We start from the raw sequence: 26,828 nt of genomic DNA, 5'->3' as shown, positions 1-26,828 counted from the left end.
AGAGGTGCCGTCGATTGACTATTCTAAGCTGAAGAAGGAGGAAAGGACTTTACAGGGATAGGCGCCTAGCAGCAGTGATGCAGACCGGGGCTAGGCGGTGTGCTACGGCAGAATAGTGGATCCGGCGGAGCCGGATCTCGGTAGCTGCTCCGGCAAAGCCGGAGATCTCGGCCGGGCTCTAGCCCGTGACATTGGCATCAATAAGACGCACACCAAAAGCTTGATCTCCAGCCTCGTCTCAAAGGGTAAGCCGAGAAAAGTGAGCCTTTCCTTAAGCCTCCCTCCGCCTCGGGAATGGCAAAAACATGTGCCGGCAAGCCTAACCAAAGTGCCGGATTAGCAAGAAAGTGCCGGAGGCGTGGCCGCTTTGCCTTCACGAGTTGCAGCATCTTCTCCGGGGCGCGAGAGGATCGTCACATTCGTCCATGGGTTTATAGTTGAAGCAGTGAAGTTTGTTGCCTTCACTGTTGGCGGATGCTCCCATGAACTATGAAAAGCATAGAAATTCCCCCCCTCTGGTCCCAGATGTCGCCTGCTCTACCACCAACCACCATCTCTCAGCTGCATTTCCCGTTTGCCATTCTCTCCACCTTCCCAGATAATTACCATTCCTTACGATGAAGACTTCCGTTCTCATAGCAGTGGCCGTCGCCACGGTCGGCGTCATTGCCCGCGTTCCCCATGACGCGACCGCCACGGCCCCTGCTGCCAAGCCAAATTTCCTGTACGGGCGGGATGTGAACGGCACCAATGACTGGGCCGAGGAGGATGAGGTCAAGCTCCAGGGCTTCTTCGACATCTTTTTTCCCAACCTCGCCGCCAAGAAGAATCCACAACCGAGAGGGCCATACCGTCAACAATATAGCCCGGACCAATACAGCCCTGCTCCGCCCGCGATCGAGAGCGGACTCGGGGAGCCTGATCGACCTCGGCTCCCCGCCGTCGAGAAAGAGACTGTATATGTCACCCGGTTGGCTCAGGCCGCTGAGACTCCCGCCGCCCCCGCCATCGTCGTGAAAGAGACCGTATATATCACCAAAGCGGCTCGCTCCGCTGAGACCGCCGCCCCGGTCGCTCCCCCGGCGTACGTAACACCCTTACCCTCCCTGACATCCCGGGTTTTCGCAATCAAGCTCAAAGCCAGTACTGACGATTGTTTAGAATGTAGCTCCGGCAGGATGTGAGTGCAACTGCGTCTACTGAACGGTGTTGGAGTGAGTCTATACCGCTGGCGGCGGGTCGGGAGTGTGTGGAGAGGGACCGAAGCAAACGGGACGGCCCAGAAAATAATCTTGCGTGTTTGACTGGTTTCTTACCATGTGGTTTTGAGAGGAAGTCCACCACCGATACTAGTCGGCGGTGAACCCATGTTGGCTACCTTAATAATAATCTTGTCTATTCCCATCAATAAAGCACTGTGTTCCTACACTCTGTATTTTTCTTGATCTTGTGTCAGTCAGCAGTGAAACAGCGAATTCCCGTGGCCGTGATAGCTGGCAATTGAATCGTCTGTGAGTTTTTGTGGCAAACAAACAAACAGTTTCATCAAGGCAAGTTGCACCACCTCACATCATTCATTAGACAGGTGACTGGGCAAAGCGCACAAAGCTACTCATTAAACGTCATAGGCTCACAGCCTCAAAAGGTATCCTAGTCGTAAAACCAAACAAATAACACACCAGGTATCTTCCCTCCTTCCTCTTTAATCCCGCTCCACCTCCGTCGCAACAGCAAGCTCCCTCTCCGCCTTGGTGCCCTTCCAGTTGACCATCTTGATCATAATCGGGATCAAAATGGCAATAATCATGCCCGCACCAAGGAACGCAGCCGTGACGCCGAAACCGACGTGGTACGCCGGCGAGTCCTTGCTCGGCCAGATGCGGCTGCCGTACACGCTCGAGAAGTTGCCAAACGCGTTGACGAGCGCGAGCACGATGGCGCGCTTCTCGGCGGGCAGGCTGATGGTGCCGCTGGTCCAGGACAGCACGAGGGGCAGGGCGGACCAGATGCCGGCGGCGACGAAGCAGATCATGACGTAGCGAACGACGGGGGTCTGCACGGCGGCGCAGACGACGGCGCACGCGAAGCCGACGCCGAGCGGGACGGCGACGTGCCAGCGGCGCTCGACGTGGCGGTCGGACGACCAGGCGACGATGTTGAGGCAGACGGAGGCGAAGGCGTAGATGGGCACGGTCATGTACTGCGCGGTGACGGTGTCGTAGCCGAGGGTGAGGGCGATGGTGGGGATGAAGTAGGAGATGGTGCCGGCGCCGACGTCGAGCATGAAGAGGATGAGGAACATCCAGGTGCGCGGGTCCGAGACGGCGGCGACGAAGGCCTGCCAGTGCGTGAGGCGCTGGGTGCTCTGCGCGCCGGAGGCGATGCCGTCGGCGATGATGCGGATCGAGGCGAGCTGGCGCTGGGCGGGGGTGAGCTGCTTCGCGGTGGCGGGGTAGTCGAGGAGGATGAAGAAGGCGAAGAGGGCGACGCCGACGGTGGCTACGCCCTCCACGATGAAGAGCCAGCGCCAACCTGCGATGCCGTGCGCGTCGTGGAGGTTTGCGGTGATTGCGCCGGCGAGGAGACCGCCGAAAGCTGAGAAGAGTTAGCGAGAAGATTCTCTCGTGAGTGTGGTTAGGGGGGCTAACCTCCAGAGAGAACGGCGGCTGTGTAGAAGATGGCAAATCGCTTGCCTAGCTCAGCCTTCGTGTACCAGCAGCTAAGCAGGTACAGGACACCCGGGAAGAAGCCAGATTCAATGCAGCCCAAGACGAAACGGAAGCCGAGGAGAGCACCGTAGCTTTTCGAGACCGACATGAGAGCTGAGAGTGCGCCCCAGACCAGCATGATTCCCGGCAGGAAGAGAGATGGCCGACTGCGGGAGAGGATCATGTTTGAAGGCACCTCGCATATGAGGTAGCCAAAGAAGAAGATCGATAGGACCCAGGCGTAGCCGTCGTCGGTCAGGCTAAGATCCTTCTGCATGCCTGCGATTTTGGCATTTCCCTATGAATAGGGGTCAGCATTGTGTTCTTCATGATTTGAAAGAATCCCCCAGAGGCTCAAGTTGTCTGCTACATTGATGAAGTAGATCTACTGAAGTTGACATTCGGCATGGAAGACGCCATGAGTGGCTGACTCGCCACATCGGTGCGGTGGTCCATGCGACACTCGATGCCAGCCGGTGACTTTTCACCCAAGGGAGAGCCACAGTAACTTACGATGTTTGTGCGGTCGACGTAATTCAAGATGTACATCTAACATCACAGGTCAGCGAATGCTCGGCTCAAGACTAATCTCTTCCAAGAGAAAAAAGTTCTTACAATCCAGAGAATGGGCATCAGGTAGAAGTCAATCTTGCGGACCAGAGCCTTCTCCTCCTGCGTGCCGGGGACGTAGTTCCTCAGCGCCTCCGCAAGCTCGCCGTCCGCGTCGACGGTGACGGCGTTCTTGTCTTCCTTCATCTCGACGGATTGCTTCCGATCGTGCTCCTCGCTCATTGTCGCTGCTTCTCTCCGTCCAACGCGGCTGCTTTTCGTCGTCGTTGTTATCGTATCAATTGAGCCGCGAGAAGAAAAAAGAAGACGCGACAGGTGAAGGTTTCTCCCTCTTCGAAAAGGCAGACCGCCTTGGGGAAAGGAGGGAAAGTGGAGCGCAAAACAGGGGTCGCAGTCTGTTCAATGCGCTGGTAGAATGCGACCTCGCAGTTTGTTGTTGGTCGACCAAAAATCCGGTAGGATGGGAAAGCAGGTTCGAAAAAAGACCGATGAAACTTTTGCCTGGCCCATTCAGCTGAACTGTGGCAAAAGATCTTCTTAACGAGACGTCTGATATATAACGTCAAAAACACGAGTCGTGTCTGGCGTGTGTCTTGTGCTGGCGACTGGCGGGACCCGGGGTATTCCGGGCACACGTCCCTATTCCCCCACGGGGTAGACTGTTGGGGGAGGAGCCTGGGAGGCGCTCGTGGACCCGCGTTAGAACCAGAAGCGAACGTGAAGCGAACCCATTCCGGACCTGGTGTGAGCGAATAGTCTGGCGTTTGGCAGGATTAGTCTGCCTGATCGTGGATGCTGGGGCCGGGGAGGCGTGATTGGGCTGTTGGTGACACCAGCGCGTGTTCTAGATCCACCAAGTGAGGGGGCCAAGACAGCGCGGCCTTTGTTCCGGCAGTCCAAATGCCGTGTTTGGGTGTGGTGCGGTGTTTAGTCCGAGGCATTCGGCGCGCGGACTTCTGCCCGCTCGCGGTCAATCGCGTGGGACAAGGCATCACGAGAAGGCATGTTTGCATGCGAAACGCCAAAAAGCGAGGTGTAAGTGGGTGTTTTTCATGGATATCGTGATTTCATTATTATTGATGACGGCATTTAGAATCCCGAATTCAGGTCGCTCAGTAGCCCGTACTGTTGATACTGCTCCGGCATGCCGAAACTCATTATACCCCCGTTGAAAATTCCTTCCCAGTCAGTCGGCTCCATCTGCTCTGGCCATTGAGGCACAGGCTGGCCTGGCATGGCGGTTCCGACAGCACCCGGCTGTTGCCCGCTCGCGATGTAATATTGCTCCTGCGGACCTCGCTCCTTGAATTTCTGCAGCATATTGTTGAGGCCGTGACCAATGTAGTGGGCCACATGGCGGGTACAACGGCTTTGCTCCTTCAACAAGACGACGATCCGTTCAATAAGGTCGACGACGCTGTCGTAACGAATGTCCACCTTGGCTGGTTTCCATTGCATGTACACCTTCATGAGGAACATAGCGGCGTACGCGATGGTGGTCAGCAGGTACAGGGGTACGCCGATGACTGCTCGGCGCATGTCCGTGTCTGTCAAGATCAGCTCCAGGGCGGCCGACGCACTCGTGATGGCGGTGTTAATGAAGCTGCGGCGCTCGTCGCAGACGGCATACTGGTCTGATGGGTTCGACGCGTTCAGGCCGCGTAAGCAGACGGAGTACAATAGGAGACGAGCGAAATGATAGTGAAGTATGACGCCCTTGGCGGGATACTTGGAGATGAACTTATCCGCTTCTTGGGGATGGTCAGTAAATTGCTTTTCCAAAAGAAGCCAGGGGGGACATACCTAGGCGAGTTTCCCACTTAGCCTTCCAGAAGCAAAGTTCATCATCAAACTTTTTCAGCTGGACGAACTCGTCTCTGCCAACTTGTCTTGACCTGTCCGGGCCAAACGTATGGAAAACGCGACTCAAAATGATAAAGACACCAACCTGACTGTGTAGACGATGATCTGCCTGCGTGATGCCCGGCAGCTTCAAAAAGTCCTCATGGTTGACGATGCTGGCGTCCTCGTTGATGACTGGCGGCCTTCCATAGGCGATGCTGAAGTGGTGGTCGCATACATACAAGAAGTACCATAGCCTTGCATGCTCGACATACTCTGATGACCCCTTGTTGAGCGCTTTGGCGCAGAATTGATGGAGGTTCAGCTCGGTGGCTATCCGAACGGCCAGGCCACTCAGCTTCCAGCTCAAGTCCGAAAGGAAGAACGCCCCCACACAGAGACCTCGGACATCGTCCAACGTGTGATATCGGTCAAAGACTGCTTGGCTCGCTAGCTCGAGGAAGATGGGATAGCACGTGTCAAAGGCACGGCCTTCGTCCTGGGCGTGTAAGGCGGTTACTGCGAGTATAGCCGCAGTGAGAAGGGGAGAGGCGTAGCGCGTAGCCGCGAGGGTCTCGTGTCTGAGTGCGATGCCTCCCCACAAGTAGGCGTTAAGGGTCCCACGAAACGTGGAGAAAAGCTGCTCCGCCTCTTGGAGGCTAAATTTGCCTTGGTCGAAGAAATCGGGTTTCGAGGTCCGATCCACCGGAAGGTGGGCCCGGGCCCCGGGGTCGCTCCGGATGTTCCGTAGCTTGGTCACTTCGAAGAGGCTAGCCATTGGCGCACTCACGATAGCTTGGTCTTCACCATTGTCTTGTGCGGTGGGAATCTCTGGTGAGTTTTCCCTCGTCATCGCCGTGACGTCTGGAGGGCGAATTGGCGATGGGCCTGTGCCTGGGCTGCTCTGTGACCCAGCGACGTTCACAGGACTCTGAGACATGCCCCCGCCCTCGTGAAAGCCCTGGAGGGGCATGAGCGGCGGCATGTTGAGGTGGCGCTGAACCTCAATCATGGAGGCTTGGAGAGCTTGCAGCTGCATCTCCATCTTGGTCTTCCACTCATTCTCGCCGTCCAGGAGGGTCTGGAGACTCTTGTTGACGACACATTGCAGGCCGAGACGCGAACAGCGGGCGCACGTCTGCTGGCCGGGCTCAATGCCGCACTTGATCTTACGATTTTGGCATTCCTGGCCTGTGTTTCTCTTATCAGCAAGCTAATTTCTTCCGCGGCGACAGGGCCAGACAGGGGAGACACAGCTCGGAGGAAGTGAATCGGAGGCATCGGAGCTTACAGGCGCGTATCTTCCTGGAGATCTTTGGCATGTGGACTTGCTGGCCGGCTTGGCCCCCCGAGGACGGGGTCTTGTCCGGACCGTCGATTCTCGCACGTTTCATGGTCCGAAGGGAGGAAGTCCGGGCAGATTTCTGGGTCTTGGAAAGGAAGGTGGACGGAGTGGACAAAGTCGCACAGGCGGAAAGATGACCGAGGGGAGAAAAGAGGGAAAAGATTCGCCGGGCAGCGTGCATCTCCTTTGTTTATAAGCGGGGCGGACTTCGTGCCGTGCGGGGGTGGCCAAGCCTCCACCTGCTCAAACTCAATCCGTCCACTCTTGGTTTCCTAGAGAAGTGTTGGCGCCGTTAGTGACCTTTCGTGCTTGCACTTGGTCAAGTGGCCCAGTGCCGGCTCCATTATTCGTCCCATCTGTCTGTCGTGTGCCTCGCCTCTAACAAGAGGGGTTGCGGCTGCGGCAACGAGACGTGTGGAGAGTTATGTGGACGGCCTCGGATGTGGTGTTCCCTTGTCGCTGCGGTATGCTGGCTGCGCGACATTCCCGGCCGCTGATTTCCGGACTCTTGACCGAATCCTGGGGAATGCAGTCAGGGTATAAGATCGCTGCGACTCCAATATTCCTGCCGGTCTCGGGAAAGTTGCTGTGACTTTCGGATGACCCTCTGCCCGCGGATCGAAGGAGCCAAGTTTACATAATATTCATTCGAGATGGCTTCCAACGGCGCCGACGTCACCCGCGTCGGCTTCATCGGCCTTGGGGCCATGGGCTTCGGCATGGCGTGCAATCTGGTGAAGAAGCCGCAATACCAAGTCCAGGGCTTCGATGTGTATCCTCCCAGCGCAGAGAAGTTCGTCGCGCAGGGCGGTTCAGTTGGGTCGTCTCCAAGGGAGGTCGCTAAGACCAGCGACATCCTTGTCTGCATGGCTGCGAATGCGCAGCAAATCGATGACATACTTTTTAATCATCAGACGGGTGCTCTCGAGAGTGAGTGAATGCCTTGGTCACAGCCCGTGCAGCGTTTGATTGACTTGTTTTTTGTAGCATTACCGGAGCATGCGACCGTGTTGCTCTGCTCGACGGTGCCTCCGACGTACCATGAGGCGCTGCCAGATCGCATTGCCAAAAAGGGCCGAAGCGACGTGCTCGTCGTCGACGGCCCTGTATCGGGAGGAACCAAGCGTGCTGCTGAGGGCACTCTCACAATCTTCGCTGCGGGCACCTCAGTAGCCTTGCAGCGCGCAGACAAGATTCTTCGCGACATGTCGGAGAAGCTGTACATCATTCCCGGCGGGCCAGGTGCCGGTAGTAAGGTGAAGATGGTCAACCAACTCCTAGTTGGTACACATATTGCCGCTGCCTCCGAGGCCATGGGTCTCGCTGCAAAGGCTGGCCTCAACACCCGTGAGGTGTATAATATCATCACGAATGCGGCTGGAAACTCATGGGCTTTCGAGAACCGCGTACCGCACATGCTTGACGGAGACTGGACTCCTCTGTCCGCTCTTAACATCTTCGTCAAGGACATGGTGAGCATCATCCCTGGCCCCCTGCTTCTGCATGGTTAACTAAACGAATCAAATAGGGCATCGTTGTCTCTACAGCCAGGACGCTGCAGTTCCCAGTGCCACTCGCATCAACGGCAGAGCAGCTGTACATCCAGGGCGCCGCCCAAGGACTCGGCTTGGATGACGATGCGGGTCTTGTGCGCGTCTTCCTCCCCAGAAACCCGGAACTCGTGAAGGAGCAGGCTGGCCAGGTCAGCACCTCGCAAGAAAAGCTTACCCCCAGCAGCACGCCATTGGAGATCTCCAAGATCGGCATGATTGGCCTGGGAGCAATGGGTCAGGGTATGGCGGGGACCCTTCTGCGAGCTGGCTTCCCGGTCCACGGCTACGACGTCTATGAGCCAGCCATTGACAAGTTTGTGGCCACGGGCGGCAAAGCGACCAAGGCCAGCAGCCCCTCCGATGCCGCAAAGGGCGCCGACCTCTTGGTTCTGATGGTCCAGAATGCCGCCCAGGCTGGCGATGCCTTGTTTGGATCTGGCAAGGCTGCTGAAGTACTCCCGGATGGTGCCATTGTTATCCTTAGCTCCACGGTACCGCCATCATTCGTGCGGGAGCTTGAGAGCAAGCTCACCAACCTCGGCAAGGGCATCAGCTTGATCGATGCGCCTGTCAGTGGAGGCGTCGTTCGTGCCGCGAACGGTACCCTGACTATTATCTGCTCTGGAGACGATGCCATCATTTCAAAGGTTAACGCTCCCCTGATGGCCATGACTGGAACTTCAAGCAACCTTTGCCATGTCCAGGGTGGTGTTGGAGCTGCATCTTCGGTCAAGCTTATCAACCAATTGCTCGCCGGTGTTCACATTGCAGCAGCTGCCGAGGCCATGGCCCTCGCTGCTCGCCTGGGCCTGGACACAAGACGCGTCTTCGACCTCCTGGGTAACGCCGCTGGCTGGAGCTGGATGTTTGAGAACAGGGTACCTCAAATGCTCGATGCCGATTGGACACCGCACTCTGCCTTGGCAATCTTCGTCAAGGATCTCGGTATTGTGCTTGACGAGGCGAAGCGCCTTACCTACTTCGCCCCGATCTCGTCCGCCGCCCACACTCTGTATCTCTCCGGCGCTGCTCATGGCTGGACGAAGGAATCTGATGCTGGCGTTGTGAGGCTATGGGAGCTGACCGGCATCTCTGTGTCTGGTAACGCTGGACCCAAGCAGGAAAACAAGAGCGATGCCGCTGCCTCGCCGGTCGTTGACCAAGACGAGGCTCTGCCAGCCCAAAAGACACTCGACGCTTTGCCCGCCGAGTACTCAGACGACGTCATCAGCTCGACCCAGAAGGTTGTCAACAACGGCGAAGTCCCCGTACTTATCGCACTGGATGACGACCCAACAGGCACGCAGACCTGCAACGACATTGACGTGTTGACTGTTTGGGATGCTGCGACCCTGGATTACGAGTTCAGCCTCAACCCCAAGGGCTTCTTCATTCTGACCAACTCGCGCGCTCTTCCTTCCGCCGAGGCGCGCCAGTTGATCCTTGAGATCTGCCAAAACGTGAAGAAGGCTGCCGAGAAGGCCGGCAAGGCTTTCGAGATTGTGCTCAGAGGCGACTCTACTCTTCGTGGCCATCTTCCGGAGGAGCCAGAGGCCGCTGAGGAGGCGTTGGGCAAGTTTGATGCGTGGGTCGTGACACCCTTCTTCTTCCAGGGTGGGCGATTGACCATCAACGACGTTCACTACGTCAAGGAGGGCGATGTTCTCGTGCCTGCCAGCCACACACCGTTCGCGCAGGATGCCACCTTTGGATACAAGAACTCGAACCTCCGCAAGTACATCCTGGAGAAGTGTGGTCATCGGTTTGACGAGTCTTCTTTCCTGTCGGTGACCCTCGACGATATCCGTCTCGGTGGGCCTGCTGGCGTCGCGAAGAAGCTGCTCTCAGCGGCTGCAGGATCCAACACGGTCGTCATCGTCAACGCCGCTGCGGAGTCTGATATGCACGTCTTCGTGGCAGGACTGCTCGAGGCTAACAAGAGCGGAAGGCGATACCTGTTCCGTACCGGCGCTGCCTTTGTGTCGTCGCGTCTCGGCATCACAGGTATTCCGCCGCTGACCATGGCTGACCTTGGCGTGTCGGTCACCGAGCCCAAGCAGCCGGGTGGACTGATCGTCGCTGGGTCCTACGTGCCGAAGACGACAGCCCAGCTGAAGGTCCTCCGGGAGAGACGGGGCGACAAGCTAGCCGTGATCGAGCTGGACGTAGCTGATCTGGTCGCATCTGACGAGGCAGCTGAGAAGGTCGTCGAGGCTGCAGCCACGGAAACCACCAAGAAGCTGAGCGCGGGCGAGGATGTGCTCGTCATGACGTCCCGAGAGCTCATCAAGGGTCACGATGCCCTGAGCTCGCTCCAGATCGGATCCAAGGTCGCTCGTGCGCTCGTACAGCTGGTCGAGAAGATTGACGTCAGGCCGCGTTATCTGATTGCCAAGGGTGGCATCACATCATCCGACGCTGCGACAAAGGGATTGAAGATGAGGAGAGCGCGCATCCTGGGCCAAGCCGCCCCGGGCGTGCCGTTGTGGAGGTGCGACGAGGAAACGAGCAGGCATCGCGGAGTGCCTTACGTCGTGTTCCCAGGTAATGTGGGGAGCGACCAGACGCTTGCCGATGTTGTTGAGTCGTGGTCGATTGCAAGCGTTGCATAGAAATTGCATGGAAGCAGCATAAGCGAGCCATATACCATTGGTGTACACCGGGAACCAAGGTGTTGTATTTTTTTAGACAGATTTAATGATGACGATAATGATCCTGTTATTTTCGATGCCATTCGCATAGTCAGCCGAGATGTGGTGTTGGTCCCTGCCTGATTGAAGTGAGGCAATCGTGAAAGTCGAGGATGGCTGACGTAAGGCTTCCCGGATTATGTCATCCTGCCCTCACGGTGCCCAATAACAAAGATCTGTGCTCGAACCGTACGGATCACCTCCACCATCCAATTAAACCACTCGCTATATGCCTTCGGGGTCCACTATTCCATGGGTGTCCCACTCCAGGCTTCAACGGTCATCATCGTCATGCTCCGTTGACACATGCATCGTCCGCATCGAACATTCCGAAGACTCACATCATCTGGATTTCCCAACGATCGCTCCTGCTTCACTATATATTTACCCAGCTGTAGACGAATTTTGAAGCCTTCTACAACACCCAAAGAAAGAATTGGCAGTTTTCACCATATCATGACTCATCCACATCGTGACAACGACGCGAACCCGCCCGACCTGCCCCCAACCTCTCCGGTGGATTCCAACCTTTTGCACCCCGAAAAGACGACTTGAACTTAGACGACCCACCTCAAGGAGCCTTGCATGCGAAATTATCAAGCAAATAGCTACTGCTGAGTCGGTTGAGGCGTTACAAGGCCTCCGGGAAGCACGAATACGAACATCTCACGCTTCCATATTTTTGGAGTTTAATTACAACAGTCAAAATGCATGGCATCCAGCTTCAGCCAGATCACCAGGACGGTCGCGTCTCAGATGGCAGGCCGTCGCATCTAGCAACCTCAGATATCGACGAAAGCTTTGTTATGGCAGCCGAAGACATTCTCAACCGCAGCACAGTGCTCTGCGCAGAGCTGGACCTGCTCCGATCTGCCGTCGAAAAAGAGGCCGAAAAGGTTAACAACCACTGGCACGCATACATCCCCGGCTTCAGCACGTTCTGGCAGTCAAATTCAAACCAGAAAACCCGAGCAGAAGCGCTTCTGCAACGCACGAGACAGCCGCCGAAAGAGCCCGAGGCCGAAGGGGCTCTTCACCGCGACTTCAGGCTCCTCGAAGGCGAGCTGTCGTCCTATGAGAACCATTGGGTGGCCATCAAGAAGTGTCGCTCGGTGACATGGTTCCGCTATGCCGTGCCATACAGCAAGACCGACGCCTCTGGCCAAAGCTCAGTCTTCGTGAGTGCCATAGTAGACAATGGCCATGAGTGGTTGAGGGTTCTCAGCACCACGGAAAGGGGCCTGCTTGTGCAGATGGCCGAGGCAGATTTCCCTTGGGACGAACCAGATGACGAGGATGACGATCCCGAGTTGCAAGAAGTCATCGACGACGACGAAACACAGATCGAAATCCTCAAGTCTGTGAAGTCACTTTTAGTTGCAGCCCGAGAGATTCACGGAGGCTACAGTCATCGCATTCGGATGGTTCTACCAAACATCTATAGTGGTCGCCAGCCGGCTATCGACAGGTTTCTCCGAGGGGTGCAGAGTTTAGGGGATGACCAGATTTCTCTAGTTATCGAGTGTGCCGAGACAACACATCACGCTCCTCCACCCCTGGAAACTGCTATAACGAACCTGCTGGATCTTGGGAGCTCGATCAACCCGCCGCCATTGACACCAACTCTCAACATAGACACCTCCATTTTCGTTGCTTTAACCACCGACATTTGCCATAATCACGGCTCCCAGAGGAAATGGCGTCCCAAGATCCTCGAAGATGTCACCGACGAGGCCGAGCATGGACCAAGACTTGGAAACTCCCTCTACCCCATCTTGCGAGGTCACACCCTTGTCTGCACCCGCGAGGCTGCAGAGACATGTCTGCGCATGGTCTATGACGCTTCCACCGAAGACGAAGTTGCAAGGTTAGAAATCCTTCTGGGCCAGGAAACCCTACGAGGGAAGCAGGATGACAAAATGTCATTCCTCGCACGCGTCCTCAAGCAAGACGGCTGGCCATTGTCGGAAAAGGATACCCCGGCAACAGAAGAGCGTCGAAAGAAGCTCATCGCCCAACTGGAGAAATACTCGTGCCATCCCGTACCAGCAGATCTCCAACTACCAATCCGCATTGTCGAGGACTTCCGCAGACCACATGTCCAGGACGAAATCGCCAAAGGCACGTTGCCGAAGGTGGCACTCGCAGTAGAGCCGACCTTGAACGAGACGAACTGTTCGTCCTTCTTGTTCGGCTGGAAGACAGGCTACACCACCATCACCTGCAACCGCCACGCAGTGCGCCGTCTGGGAAACCTCGTCAAGACGCTGCGATGGTCGAGGGACGCGGAAACGGCGCCTATTCTGGCGTTGGATTGGGCCAGAGGACTGGCCAAGATCCCGTTACCCGGGGAGGTCCTAGTTGACGGGCCGGCTAAATCCGCGTCAGCACACTAATCATCGGGCGTTCTGTTGACGCCATTGAAATAATGTCGGCAGGTGGATGTTGGGAGGGAACTATTGGGGGGTTCGGATTTCTAAGCTAGGAGGGGACAGGGCTGAAAGGATCGCGCAGCCCACTCTGGAAGGATTCCAATCAGAGTTATTTGTAAGCTGACTGCTGCGGGAAGATGGTGTCAACCACGCATAGAGACAGGTGCGCCTGCTACAGTATAAAAGGAGTACCTACACATTAGAAAAAACAAGCTCATTCACTTTCTTACCAGATCTCGTGTTTAATTTTGCTTCATCACCCGAGCTTGCTTCATCACCCGAGCTTGCTTCATCAACATGAGTGCTGTTCCATCGACGCTGCCAAACACGCGACATGAAGTTGAGGCGTGGCTCTTGAATGTCTGTCAAACCGCATGGACCTTGTGGTAATCAAAAGTGACCGGAAAGCTAATTGATGTTACGCAGAACTTCGTGGCGTTTGACTCTCTGGACATCACGGAACACCCCAAGATCTTCGCGAAGGGCGCACAGCTGCAGTTCGCCAACAACCCTATTCTCCACGGAATCGAAGAGATCCAGCAAAGCTTTGTGCCCGCCTTCAGTGCTCTCTCGTACATGAAGCATGTGCCTGTCACCTTTGGTAGGTTGTCTCTGCTCCCCTCATGCCTCCTCAAGAGCTGGATCTCACGCCTTAATTCAGATAAGGTAGATAATAAGGTCTGGTTCACTGTCAAAATATCGTACAGAGCCAAGGGTGACCCGGAAAACCAAACAATCACGATTCCGGCATCTGCGCTCGCTCATCTCGTTACGGAAGGCGAGGAGGTTGGGAAGTTGGCTCGGTTTCAGGTTTTCCTAGACAACAGGCCGGTTTTAGAGAGGATTAAGTATGTTTCGAGACTAAATGACAAGGAAGGAGACACAATCTAAACCGGTAGGAGGGCTTTTGCAGAGCTGTCAAGCACCATGAGGTCACAGCTGTTTTTCTCGAGCGAAGTATTGGATTACCCAGACAGGCTATATACTAGACACTCCAACTCTTCTGTCACCTGGCGACGATCGTAGCTAATCGGTCTCCTCTCCGGTACCACATCGTAATTTCCCCAGCCTGCCTGCTCTTGAAGATATTCTATGCGAGGATCCCATCCAACGCTCAAGCTTCCGCCTTCGTCTTCGTCCCATTGGGTCATGGGCCGGTCTATAATGAGCATGACCCGGTGCCACTGGGGAACAAACTTGCGTGGCGGCATCCGAAACTCCCCGTCACTATCAATCTTCCGCCAGACAATCTCGACCTTAGAGTGAGCATGGCACTTGGCTACTCGCTCCTCATCGGGTGCCTCAAGAGGAAGTGGCATGCCCCAAACATCGATACGGGTATCCTCGTCCAAGTTGCACATGTCCAGCTTGCCGTACAATGTCTCGGCCAAGGCTTTGAGGTGGACCGGGTCATCGGAACCTGGCGTCGTGTCGTAGATCTGGAGGGCGCGCTTGGGACGTTGGGAGGCGGGAGGCGTTACGGGAGGCCATTCCTCAGGGGGGTGGAGCGAATCGTGATATCTCCATATGCTGAAGCAGGGTGTGCCGTCATGGCTTGGTGCCTCTTCGATTGCGAGATGAACACGAACCTTGGTTGGGGCCTTGCCACCGGTTGATGGTCTTCGTGGACGCACTTCGGACATTTGGTGCAGGGTTTCGACTAGGCGGCTGAAGGTTTGGTATGAGAAGACAGGTAACGATGCTGACTCATGTCGTGAATTATGGTCTATGATTTATATTTAAGAGCCAACCAACAGCGTGGGTCCACGTCGCTAGGCAGCAACCTGGGTCCGCGCCGCCAAGACACATGTAAACGCTTGTTGTTGGTTCAATAGAGGGATACAGAACACGTCCAGTTGTGACCAACGACAGCCTTTCTCCCGTGATGGGGAACAGTTTGAAAGAGGGCCTCCGACTGACAAACTCCATTTCTGAATCTACTTGGCCATTTTCTCCAACTCCCTACGCAAGATCTTTCCTACAGGGGCTCGGGGGATGGCCTTGACGAACTGCACACCTCCAGCTAGACCCTTGCCGGTCTTCTGGTGGACAAACTCGATCAGTTGCTGCTCAATGATGTCGGTCGTTGCTCCCTGGCTGGTCGCCTGTGGGGATAAGACAACGAAAGCTCTGGGTACGCTCCCCTGATCGCCACGAGGCACACCGATCACTGCAACATCAGATACGGCGGCGTGCTCCCGTAGAACTGTCTCCAATTCTGAGGGAAACACGCGGGAGGCTCCATTGTTGATGGCATCCTAGACAAGGAGTACGGTAAGCAAACATCCTGACATCTTCAGAGACTAAGTGGATGTCTTCGGATGCATCCGATTCCCATGTCGTTTCAGGTGGAAGGATCGGGATGCAAGTGATCAAAGACACGCCGGAGAATATTACAAACTCACCTGCATGCGGTCCACATAATAAAGGAGCCCATCTTGAACCCTCACGGAGTCACCCGTCCGGAGCCACCCGTCCTCTGTGAACGCCGCCTTGTCGGCCATCGGGTTCTTGTAGTATCCGAGCATCATCGTGGGGCCCTTCAGGAGAGTCTCTCCCACTGGCTGCGTGTCCCTGCCGTCTTCATCGACAATCCTCATCGTCACACCCGGGAGGAGCGCGCCCACGCTCCCCAGCGTGTCCCAGCCAGCCCTATCAGGCGGCATGTGCGTCACCGCGCCTGTCGTCTCCGTCGCGCCCCAGGTTTGGCTGATCAAGACCGGCTTGCCCTGCTCTGCGTCTCCCAGGACCTGGTCGGCTCGGGCCGCGAGGAGAGATTGAGGTATCAGGGCCGCGCCACCGCTGTATGCCACGCGAAGAGATCGGAACGCCCCGTCAACCAGGGCTGGCCGATATTGATGAAGCTTGGCGATGCCATCGTAGATGGGTGGGGCTGTGAAGAAGGTGGTGATCTTGAGGTTTTTGTTGTAACCCAAGAACTTCATCATGTCGAATGGGCCGTTCGGGACCCAGTAGACTATGCCGCCGTCGAGAAAGGGGTTGACGAAGTAGCCTTGGATGCCGGAAATGTGTGCAGGTGGGAGGTGTGCGAGGGTTCTGTACCCGTCGGATAGAGGTTGCTCGCCAATGAGTTTGCCGGACTCAGCCCATCCATTCCAGATACGCCGGTTGATGGTCGAAGGAAGGACTGCTTCTGCAACCATGTTCTCGTGCGATATAAGGACGCCCTTCGGGACACCAGTGGTGCCTGACGAGTAAATCAGGCAAACAGGGGTCTTCCGTAGTTCTTCTGGATCTGTCACCGTCTTCCAGTCCAACAGATTCTTTGGTCCTGTGGCTGCAAAGTTGCATTGGATATTGCCATCAGCACTCTTCAACTGGATTTCGGGGTAGGATTCCAAGATGAGGATGTTGGAAGGTTTCATGCCACTCTTCAGGGCTAACTCCTTCGTGTCGGCACTGCATAGCAGAACCTTGGTATCTGGGTCGGCAAGAACGTTCTTGAAGCTGTCGATATTTGAAGTAATTGCTGAGCTCACGGCTGAGTAGACACCGCCAGCAGCGACAACGCCGAAGAAAAAGCACGCTAAACGTGAATGACCGCTGCAAATGGATGCAACGATATCTTTTCCCGGGCCATACTTGCCTATGCCATACTCGACGCGAAGGAAATGTGCGATTTGCTTGGTAAGAAGCCTTGCTTCGGATTTGTTGATAGACTTGACTGGCTCTTCAGCCTCGGCGTGGAGTGGCGTATCTTCTTTTGCAAGGCAGTGTTCGGAGTCTGTCGTGACATTGAAGGTGAGCACTCACGATGTCCTGCGCCTGAGGTTGTGGGTGAACTTACCGAAGAGGACGGTGAGGAGGTCCAGACTCGGAACTGCCCCGGTCTCCAGGTTGCCGTAGATCATTCTGACTCTTCTCTGACTTGGCTGTCTGCCGACACGTTAAAGTTCGAAAGTCAGACGACATGCTCCAGAATGAGGCGAGTTCCTTGGTCTTGATGTAGTATTCCGATGCTCCCCCAGCGAGACCCCCGGACTTTCGGAGGCACCCCGGACTTGTCCAAATGACTTTGTTCCTGCATCGCGCTTGCAAGGGTCGTTGGCAGATCTTCATTCAACGGTTTTCTTGGCCGAGTTAGGTTAGACTCTATTGACCGCTCCCTAAACGTAGTGGACCCGCTCGTGTTTACTTCGCAGTAGAGAATCGTGATGTCGCCAGAATATCCCATAAAGGAAGTGATCTGGATTTCGATTTACGGCTCGCGATCACGAAAATGTGATCATGGCAATCTGAGTCAGATGGATCACAATCTGAGTGGGTATCGTGAATCCCATTTTTGACGCTGACGCAACACCGATTTCCATGTTATCGTAATTGGCCGTGTGCTTGATTTTTCAATTTCAATTCTCATCATGAACTTTGCCGTAGCGTATGCTTATTTTCAATGATTATGAAGGTCTGCCTAAAGAGATTGCCAATTTGATCAAAGGTTCATTTCGGACATATCTCAGAGACCACGAAATCATTGGGTTGAATTAAAAAAATATGTTTACTTGATGTTAAGACAACTAGGTCAAATCTGGCAACGGGACCTGGATTGAGACTAGCCCTTGATGGCAATCCCATGTTAAAACACAAATTACGCAGAGTTGGCCTCGGCGATGATCACATCGGCGGCCTTCTCACTGGCCATGTAGATGCTGAGAACAATGTAGTGGCCAGGGATCTTGGGGAAGATGGAGGCGTCCACAACTCTCAGGCCATCAACGCCGCGGACCTTGAAGTTGGAGTCAAGAACAGCATGCGGGTCATCGTCAGAGCCAATGGGGGCAGTGCAGGAGGCGTGATGGCCCCAAGCCTCATCCTGGGCGAACTTCTTGAGGTCAGCCTCGGAAGAGACGTTCTTGGGAGGCCAGATGCGCTCGAAAGAGCCGTCGAGAGGGATGAGGTTCTCGAAAGCCTCAATGCCGTACTTCATGCCCTCGTAGACAGCCTGGAGATCCTCCTCACCGCCAACGCCCTCGAAGAAGCTGCGGAAGGTGATGTTGGGAGTGTCACGGGGGTTGATACTGGTCAGGTTGACGGTGCCGGCGTTGTTGCGGCTGTGGGCCTTGAGAGTGAGCCAGGTCCAGACGCTGAGATCGGCGAGAGCGTGCTCGGCGTAGTTGGGGAAGTAGCCGTTGAAGTAAGCAGGGACACCGCCGAGGAACAGGTCAGGGTCAGCATCGGCAACAGAAGAGTGCTTGAAGTAGCCGAAAGCAATGCCGTTGGTGGTGTAGCCGCCCTTGAGACCGCCAACGCCGTTCTGCCAGTTGGTGAAGCAGGGGTCCTCGCCGTTATGGGTGCCGTTCATGTCCAGGAAAGTGCAGTCCTTGAGGAGGGCAAAGTCGGTGGGAGCCTTGCCAACGATGCCGACCTCGTAACGGTCCTGCATGTTGCCGCCGACACCAGGGAGATCCTTGACGACAGGGATGTCAAAAGACTTGAGCTCGGAAGCAGGGCCGATACCGCTGAGCTTGAGGAGCTGGGGGGTGTTGAAGACACCGGCAGAAACAATGACCTCCTTGCTGGCGAAGACGCGGCCAGGGACACCGCCGTCCTCCTTGGTAGCGCGGGGATCAGCGCGGTACAGGCTCTTTCCGTAGAGGTACTCGACGCCGGTGGCCTTGGGCTTGTCGCCAGACTCATCGAAGTTGATCTTGGTGACCAGGGTGTTCAGGGCCAGGTCCAGCTTGTACTTCTTGGAGCCGTCTGCGTTCTTCGCGGTGTAAACGTCGTAGATGAAGTCGCGAGGGGACGAGCGGGTGAAGGAAGGGTCCTTCATGGCGAGGGGAATCTGGTAGATATCGTCGTTCTTGTCACGGCTGGGGGCATCGTTGTTGACATCGACGACCAGAATCTCAAGAAGACCGGTAACAGTAGTAATGATCTTGCCCAAGATGTTCTTGCCCATGGTGGTGGCAGCGGCAAGGACAAGAGACAGAACCTTGGGGTCCTCGACAATGAGAATTGCAGGGGTTGTCTGGGTCTCGAGCCATCCATCGTAACCGTGAACAGAGGAGTCGAGGCCTACAGCGGGAACATGTCAGTCTCATGGATTTGTCAACTGAGGGCTTTAGACTTACCACCAGGCAGGTAGTGGCACTTCTCGAGCTTCTTGTAGTACTCGCGCATCTTGTCCGCCTGCTTCTAAGTTAGCACTAGAATTTCCTGCCATGTTTGGAGAGTTACTGACCTCCCAGGTGTCGTCCCCAGTGATGGTGGCAATGTTGTTCCAGTCACTGTCCTGCGGCAGAATGGTCACAAGGGCATTGTGCTAGAGTTTCGTTAGCAATCAGTGAGATCGTACGAAAGACAGATGTCAATGATTTCACGAACCTGGGCGCAGCCACCAAGGGAGCCGACACGAGGGTACAGGATACCGAGAGGCTCGGAGCCAGCAGGCGGGTGAGTGCCGACGTAGATCTCGCCATCGGTCTTTCTCCAGGAGAACTTGGTGTCCTTTTGAGCCTGGACAGGATCTTCGTAGTGGTTGACGAAGAAATCCCACTGGATGGGCTCATGCTGAGATGCCAAAACGTGCAAAGCGGGCACTTGAACGGCGGCATCCTCTCCTCTATCCTCTCCAGCATCCATCAGCAGAACGCTGAAGCCGGCCAAGGCCAAGCGAGCAGCAAGAGGAGCACCTCCAGGACCAGAGCCGACGACGACATAGTCGTAGGTGGAGTTGGCTACCGGGCCCTTGGCAGTGATGGTAGGGCCGAGGGGCTCATCAAAACTGCGATATCATGTAAGTCAAGTGATGCGCAACATAACTATGATGACGAAAGGTGTTGGGCACAATCAATGCTATGCCGATGAGGATTCACCCCACAACCAGAATAAAGCAGTCGGTGACAGCAGAGCGAAGATAGAGGAAAAGAGGAAACATGAGGAAACAAGATGAGGGCGACACCGATAGCGGAGACCAAAGATAACAGGGTAGTTCGATGGAGGCGCCGACTGGAGCATCCGCAGTAGTGCCGACAACTTTGAAGATCCGTGGACAAAGCAGCCACGTTGGTGATGACAAAGACACCCACCAACATCGTGGAAGAGCATTATCCTGACGACGATAGGAAAAGTCAAGACTTACGCAGCATTGACTGCCGCAATGAGCGCCACAGCGGGCGCGAGGAACTTCATGGCGACAGGGAGCAGGTTTCAAAACGAACGCAAATTATTATAAATGAATGACTAGCCGGTGCAATAGCCGGTGGAATATGTTGGATAAAAAGAGTGACAGACGCCCAAAGGCTGTAAGTTGGTGAGAACGAGTAAGTCTCAAGAGCCAAGGCTGCAGTATCATCGGGATTGGATCTTAAGTATGGTTGGTGGTTTCCCAAGTTCCGGGCTGCATTCTCGACGACTTCCCCGCTGATCGGCATTGCTGATGTGATAAGTGACTTACGAAAAGTAGCAAATTAATTGACAACCCATCCAGCAGGAGTTTCATTTCTAGAATATGACAATCATCCCCTCGCGCAATTTTCATTGGCGGGTGCCATTGTCGTTACAACGCTCCTTGGCCCCCAGTCCAGCCCCATCAGCACTCACGCAACCCCTTGAAACCCCCGTAAAAGAAGAGTTCTGCCCAAATCGGAAAGAAAACCAGGGGGCAGTCCGGGGTGCTTCGTTCTTCTTGTGGCCCCTGTCTTCTTGTCAGTCAGCCAACACGGCATGGCATCCCACACTAAGGCGGGGCGTATGCGAACAACTGCGAGTTCAAGACGTAAAGCCAAATTCAACGAATGAGCAAAGACCGAAAGAGGCTGTATGCAAGCGTTCTCGGGGTCCGTTATCACTGATCGACCCGACATGGCTGATTCGGTGTTGCTGTTCGTCGAATTACGTTTGTCGTTGTCCTTTGGGTCATTGACTTCGTCGTGTCTTTTTTCCAAGCCACCCGTCGATTCCAAGCCCCATCGTCCATCGTGGTCTTCTTCGTCATCTCTACTAGGGGCCCGAGTGCGTGCTCCTCGCGTACGGGAAACGCCGTTGAAGAATGAGGAGACAACTTCTAAGCGATGCTTTCAAACACTCCCGATCGGCTACCTTAATTGCCTATTCTGACACCGCCATACGCGCCGACAACGTAGGGCTCAAGGGTCTCCATCAGCAGGGATGGTTTACCGAAACGAAGAAATGCAACGCTAGGACAGAACACAAGGCATTCCAAGCCACATCGCAACGGCTCGACCGGGAGAAACACCCGCTGCGCAACCATTGCAAATTGAGAAACGATTGTCTTGGAATTGGCTTCATCATCCAAACGTCTGTTCAGCAACTGGCCACAGTGAGGGCCGTGGTCCGATGCCACCAACTACGGCCCGAACCAGGACCAGAACCAGAGCCACCAGTTCGCTGAAGCCGGGATGATCCCGGTGGAGGCCGCCGAAGATCTCACTCTTTTGGCTGGCGTGGTAGCCCACAGCAAATTAAAAAGTTTACACTACAATTTTTGATCCGCTGTCGTCCATTGTCCAGTGCAACCTCGTGAGTCGTGCTATCCATTTTAGGTTATGCCCAGCAAACTGTCCACTCAACGGTCGGGATCCAGGAAATACGGCATAAGGGGCAGTCCAAGATACGCGGTCTGCAAGCGAAGAACGGATGACACGGGATTTGAGTGCTCAAATCTTGAGGTGCGGACTAAAGACTTCCGCCATCAAACTTCCGCTGTCAAACAATAAACTTATCGAAGTTATGGAGCTAGTGGGATGCGTGGGATGAAAGCACAGGACTTGGCGAACTGTATCAGAGCATACGAGACGCGTTGCAGCGCGTCCCTCTGGAGTTGGTCATGTCCCGTGAGATGTTGGTCATGCACGATAGACAAAGGGCCCGCCGAAGCATTCTCGAAAGTCTTGATGTTGGCGCAGATACGATCAGAAAACCGTTTCAACAAGCATCTCTTGCGCTATCTGCCCAAATTCTCCGTTAGCACATACCGCCTCCATGGTAACTGGCTGGCATGTCTTCCCATTCGGCCGGGTACCTGGCAGCCCAACGCGCTCCACAGGACACGGTCCTTCTTCCCAAGTGCCGGTGCAAGGGACATCCAGTTGTGCTCATCTGCTGGGCGGGGTCTGGCTGGGCCTTTGGTCTTGTCCCCATGCCAGGGCGACGATCCAGGCAGATCTTTCGTAAGTCAGAGCGGAATGACTCGCCCTCACGCGGAAGACGTTGAGCATGGTAGGGCCTGGAGGAGTAGTGCTGCGTGCTTTTGCCCCAGGAATCCGAACAAAGGAGTGTTTGCGAGGCAATTTCATACATGGAGGAACAACAGAGTGTGACATGGGATTTAAGTGGTCAAGTAACCCTTTTCTCTGTGCTTGCCCTCTTCTATTTAACCCCGTTTAAGGCCTTTTTGCCAAGCGACCAGTGCCATTTTGGAGAGCGTCCCCGAGTTGCTGTCACCCAGAACACCGGCATCATGAAGTTTTCCATGCTTGCGGTTTTAGCCGCCTCCTTCATGGCTTCAAACACCATGGCCCAGACAGATGCAGAAGCCGCAGCCGCAGCACTGGCCATGGCAAAGAAGTTATACCCGGCATGTGCAGTAAGTAAACGATGAAGCACTGGCCCCTTTCATACGCTAGATCCCCCACTAGCGTCGACCAAAAATGGTGTCGCTGATCGTATACCAACTTTGGTAACCAGCTCGTCTGCTTGACCGAGCTTGTCCCAACATCAGGTTGTTCACTCACGGACACGACTTGCCTTTGTACGAACGAGGCCCTCAATGCGAACCTGAGTGTCTGTGTCTTGCAAGGTTGCAATTATGAGGACGCACTGAGTAAGTCCCTGCCTGTCACATCTGGGGTATCCAATCGGTTAGAAGGGTGATAACTGACTGTTCTGTCGCATTTAGAAACGAAGAATGGCTCCGCTACTATGTGCGGTCTTCCCATGCGAGACGAGAGCTTGAAGCCGCCCCTCGTTGCAGGAGTTGGTTTTGCTCTTGCGCTTGTCTTTTTCATCTTGCGTCTTTGCTCTGCTCTGCCTGGTTTTGGTCGAGAGCTTGGCTGGGATGACTGGACGATCATTGCATGTGTTATTCTCACCGTTCCGCCGACTGTTTTTGCCTTTACTTGTAAGAACTCGCTTGGGTTGTCGGGTATGAAGCAATGCTGACTGTGTTTTACAGTGGTTGACAATGGCTTGGGCAAGGATATGTGGACTCTTCCTCTGAAGAATATTGAGAATGTTCTTGAGGTATGCTATTATACTGAGGTGTTCTACTTCGTTCTCAAGAGTATATACTGATATCACATCCCGCAGTACTACTTTCTCGGCGAGCTGTTCTACTTCCTAGCACAGGCTATGAACAAGCTGTCAATCCTGTTCTTCTTGAACCGCATCTTCCAGCATAACAACCTCAGCAAAGCCATTTGGGTCACTATGGGTCTTGTTCTCGCTTATGCTGCGGCTTTCTTCTTCGCCACATTGTTCCAGTGTTGGCCTATCAACCATGCGTGGCTGCAGCTGGAAGAGAAGCATCTCGGTCGTTGCAACAATATCCACCTTCAGGGTTGGCTAAGTGCTGCGTTCAACATCGTGTTGGATGTCATCATTCTTGTGCTTCCTCTGCACCAACTTTACCTTCTGCAAATGCCTCTGAAAAAGAAGTTGATGGTTATGGTGGTGTTTTCTTTAGGAATCTTGTGGGTACACCAGCTTGTGGGGGGTGTCTTCGAACCATTATTGACCTTTCTCCAGCGTCACAATTGCCAGTGTCATTCGTCTTCGCACGTTGGTGGTTTTCGCCAACAGCACTAAGTAAGTTCTTTTCCATTCATTCAATTTGAATCTCACTTGCTAACACAGAGCAGCATCACCTACGATTACGTGGATGCCGCTTATTGGAGTACCATCGAGCTGTACGCCGGTATCATCACAGCATCCCTTCCTGCTGTCTACAAGTTTCTTTCTGGACTCACAGCCAAGAATGCTACATTCACTACTATCAAATCGAAACTTTCGGGTGCATCCTCAGGCTCAGGCGCAACAGACTCTACAGGCAATACCTTGGGTTCAAATGCTATTGCTCGCCGGCTGACTCCAAAGCGCTCTGAAGCGGAATTTGTACTGTTGACGGATGTGGAAAGTGGCAAGAGTCAGAGGTGGAATTAAATTCATTGGGTGTCGAATTCGCATATGTCAATCTTGCGGAAATATCGCAAGGTAGTGTGACATCGCGGGCATTTAGCCGCCGGTAGAAGAAAATGTTCAATGTATATAACAATTCCATTGAGTGGTATTCCCTTGTGACAGTCTCTTGAAATATCGAAGACGCGCACCTGAGGTCTAATCTCTAACCAATCACCCGATGATAGCATGTCAGGCCTCACGAAGTAGGGAAATCTGAAGTCTAGATAAGTACATGCGACCTTGATTATAACACAGACACGAACGTCCTACATGTGTATTCGACGCGATACTAGAAGGAAACATAATGCTCTATCACAGGTGAGTTTATCCCATCGAATACCGCAAGACGCTAAAACATTTGGCCCAAGCTTTGTCCCAAATCCCGGGACAATGAAGTTTGTTAATTAGGTGAGAAAAGTATTTAGCGTCTCTTGCTGTGTATAGATTGGCTCTATCTGCGGTACTACTCACGGGAGGCCTTGTGACATCCAATGTGGTATTATTCTCCACCAATGATGTATTCTGACTGCCTACATGATACCGAATGCGTTGACCGTTCGAATGCGACTTTAGCAGGTTCTTTTAGTGACGAGTCTGTGGCGATCAAGCTGCGCTGCGCCGTCTAAACTTGAAACATCCTTAACTCTCTATCTAGTCATATCATGGAGGTTGTCCGGCCCCTAAGTACGTATACTGCGATCATCTTGCCGGGAGTAGCACGAGACAGACTGCTCTTCCTGAATTTAGCTACCATATAGCCTATTACATGGTCAGCCTCGAAACCTAGGTACCTGATAAATTATGGGGGTTGTTAGACGTTCATGGTGGTGAACTTCCACGATTAGCATACCGAAGATTTAGCTTATTGCACGTCATGACGTTCATGAAATCCGCCAGACAAGGGTACTAGCGCAAACTGGGCAATGGTGAGTTGAGACTGGTGCTCATGTGCTGGACCGGGCTCATGTGCTGGACCGGGTTTCAAGTCGGGCACCAAGATTTGCACATTAACTATCACCTTGTCCTTCACTGACCTGGACTTATGCCCAATGGAGTGAGACAAGCTCACGCTCCCTTGAGTACAGGTAACATGCTGTCCACGAGATGACCGATGGGGACCCAAGAAGTTCTATGATCTCGACCCCAAGTTATATCGCTGTTATCAGTAGTTCTCCCTGCGTGAGTACGTGGTACTACTCTGAGCCCAGTTCCTCTACAGATTTGCGGCAAAGATCATACGCTGGCCCGGTGTGTCCTGCGCTTAACTGTCATATCCTTAGTCAGCGATAGTGACACTTAGCAGGCGCACGCTATTATTGGAGGTATAACGGGTATTGACATTGAAGAAAGCGAAGCCGTCCATTCCGGTCTTAAAAAGGCTGCGCACGTATGGCTAGCACATAAAGATTCCGAAAGGAGCGATGATTATCTATTCCCTCAACTGCCTACGAGCTACAGTACAAAACAGACGTGGATTTATCTAACCCCCACCTTCAAGAACAAATGAATGGGCTTTTCTTACCTATTCCGATTTTATGGCTGAGTTGGGGACAACTACAACACCCAAGTACTGTGGTCCACTGGCAGTCGATATGACAATGTATGATATCTACTGGCTGAGCTGCGCAGATACTTTAGCGGAGGGCATTATCTGCGTGTGTGCGTGTGTGCGTGTGTGTATTATCTCACTCCGGTGCGTCCTTGCTACATAGGGCAAAGGGCGTCCAGCAGTCATGAAGCAGTAGAGTTCTTGTGGGGTGTATATATCAGGCTACCCGGGTCATCGTGCGTACATGCATAACCATCACTCAAGCTCCTGCATCTACCTGTACCCGTTCAAAATACAATAGACCCATCTCACCGCAGCTACCATGCCTGCGATCTGAGTTGTGCAAGTTGGCGGCCACTGCGAGATACGTTATGCTATAGACTTCGAGAAGCGTATCATCTTGATTTCTTGAAGCAGGGCCAGCACCATTACCGAATTTGGGGCCAGCTTAGCTGAAGTAATGTTTCTCGCGACGTGACACATCTGGGTAGTACAGATTTATGCGCGCGCGAATGTGATGTTGGACACCATTGCATATTTAGTCTGGATTCAGGCTAATTAGCGTAATCTGAACACGACAAACACTGTTCTCTCTGTAGAAAAAAGCATGTGTACGTCATCTAGGGGATCAAAACGAAAGATAGGTTACCTTTGGACCTTGGCACCTCACAACATCGGCCCACTGGGTCGCTATTTTGTTGAGAAATAATGGAATGTCTCAGGTGACCACCATACGCTCTGGGTGTCACCGGCAGTCAGCCTCAGGCGCTAGCGTGGGCACAGGTCGCATGAAGCGGTGTGTATTATTATTAACTTGTGATTGGTTATCATCCAGTATGACGGTTGTCCATTCATTGGTGTCTCACATACATAGCCTCAAAAACCTACAATCGAATAGGTTTTTTGCTCACACAAATATTAAAATGAAAGCAGACTCCAAAAACCACCGCTGCCCATTGTTGGAGGGGTCAAGAAACAG

General features: G+C 54.0%; 10 protein-coding genes across 10 annotated transcripts; 5 read left to right on the top strand and 5 right to left on the bottom strand.

Moving 5' to 3' along the window:
* Positions 1-617: 617 nt before the first annotated feature.
* Positions 618-1,168, top strand: COL26b_013346 (uncharacterized protein; the record flags this gene model as incomplete). Its single annotated transcript, XM_053185965.1, has 2 exons — positions 618-1,084; positions 1,162-1,168. 2 exons carry the CDS (start codon positions 618-620, stop codon positions 1,166-1,168), a joined length of 474 nt encoding a protein of 157 aa, XP_053030104.1.
* Positions 1,169-1,702: 534 nt separating this feature from the next.
* Positions 1,703-3,500, bottom strand: COL26b_013345 (uncharacterized protein; the record flags this gene model as incomplete). The annotated part of the gene is made up of 4 exons (XM_053185964.1): positions 1,703-2,595; positions 2,649-3,006; positions 3,222-3,257; positions 3,324-3,500. 4 exons carry the CDS (start codon positions 3,498-3,500, stop codon positions 1,703-1,705), a joined length of 1,464 nt encoding a protein of 487 aa, XP_053030103.1.
* Positions 3,501-4,367: 867 nt separating this feature from the next.
* On the bottom strand, positions 4,368-6,514 carry COL26b_013344 (uncharacterized protein; the record flags this gene model as incomplete). Its single annotated transcript, XM_053185963.1, has 3 exons — positions 4,368-5,029; positions 5,082-6,311; positions 6,412-6,514. 3 exons carry the CDS (start codon positions 6,512-6,514, stop codon positions 4,368-4,370), a joined length of 1,995 nt encoding a protein of 664 aa, XP_053030102.1.
* Positions 6,515-7,118: 604 nt separating this feature from the next.
* Positions 7,119-10,630, top strand: COL26b_013343 (uncharacterized protein; the record flags this gene model as incomplete). Its single annotated transcript, XM_053185962.1, has 3 exons — positions 7,119-7,395; positions 7,453-7,937; positions 7,994-10,630. 3 exons carry the CDS (start codon positions 7,119-7,121, stop codon positions 10,628-10,630), a joined length of 3,399 nt encoding a protein of 1,132 aa, XP_053030101.1.
* Positions 10,631-11,415: 785 nt separating this feature from the next.
* Positions 11,416-13,104, top strand: COL26b_013342 (uncharacterized protein; the record flags this gene model as incomplete). The annotated part of the gene is made up of 1 exon (XM_053185961.1): positions 11,416-13,104. The coding sequence occupies one exon, from the start codon at positions 11,416-11,418 to the stop codon at positions 13,102-13,104; it is 1,689 nt and encodes a 562-aa protein (XP_053030100.1).
* A 333-nt stretch (positions 13,105-13,437) lies between these two features.
* COL26b_013341 (uncharacterized protein) lies at positions 13,438-13,796 on the top strand (the record flags this gene model as incomplete). Its single annotated transcript, XM_053185960.1, has 3 exons — positions 13,438-13,500; positions 13,567-13,725; positions 13,746-13,796. 3 exons carry the CDS (start codon positions 13,438-13,440, stop codon positions 13,794-13,796), a joined length of 273 nt encoding a protein of 90 aa, XP_053030099.1.
* A 309-nt stretch (positions 13,797-14,105) lies between these two features.
* On the bottom strand, positions 14,106-14,783 carry COL26b_013340 (uncharacterized protein; the record flags this gene model as incomplete). The annotated part of the gene is made up of 1 exon (XM_053185959.1): positions 14,106-14,783. The coding sequence occupies one exon, from the start codon at positions 14,781-14,783 to the stop codon at positions 14,106-14,108; it is 678 nt and encodes a 225-aa protein (XP_053030098.1).
* Positions 14,784-15,077: 294 nt separating this feature from the next.
* On the bottom strand, positions 15,078-17,012 carry COL26b_013339 (uncharacterized protein; the record flags this gene model as incomplete). Its single annotated transcript, XM_053185958.1, has 3 exons — positions 15,078-15,398; positions 15,546-16,885; positions 16,949-17,012. The coding sequence occupies 3 exons, from the start codon at positions 17,010-17,012 to the stop codon at positions 15,078-15,080; spliced, it is 1,725 nt and encodes a 574-aa protein (XP_053030097.1).
* A 734-nt stretch (positions 17,013-17,746) lies between these two features.
* COL26b_013338 (uncharacterized protein) lies at positions 17,747-20,292 on the bottom strand (the record flags this gene model as incomplete). The annotated part of the gene is made up of 5 exons (XM_053185957.1): positions 17,747-19,176; positions 19,233-19,290; positions 19,343-19,423; positions 19,486-19,885; positions 20,243-20,292. The coding sequence occupies 5 exons, from the start codon at positions 20,290-20,292 to the stop codon at positions 17,747-17,749; spliced, it is 2,019 nt and encodes a 672-aa protein (XP_053030096.1).
* A 2,751-nt stretch (positions 20,293-23,043) lies between these two features.
* Positions 23,044-24,282, top strand: COL26b_013337 (uncharacterized protein; the record flags this gene model as incomplete). The annotated part of the gene is made up of 5 exons (XM_053185956.1): positions 23,044-23,242; positions 23,297-23,364; positions 23,431-23,813; positions 23,869-23,928; positions 23,982-24,282. 5 exons carry the CDS (start codon positions 23,044-23,046, stop codon positions 24,280-24,282), a joined length of 1,011 nt encoding a protein of 336 aa, XP_053030095.1.
* Positions 24,283-26,828: the final 2,546 nt, after the last annotated feature.

The sequence above is a fragment of the Colletotrichum chrysophilum genome (assembly GCF_026319265.1).
Source record: "Colletotrichum chrysophilum strain AFK26 chromosome Unknown scaffold_222, whole genome shotgun sequence".
NCBI lineage: Eukaryota > Fungi > Ascomycota > Sordariomycetes > Glomerellales > Glomerellaceae > Colletotrichum > Colletotrichum chrysophilum.
This window is presented reverse-complemented; position numbering and strand designations above follow the sequence as displayed.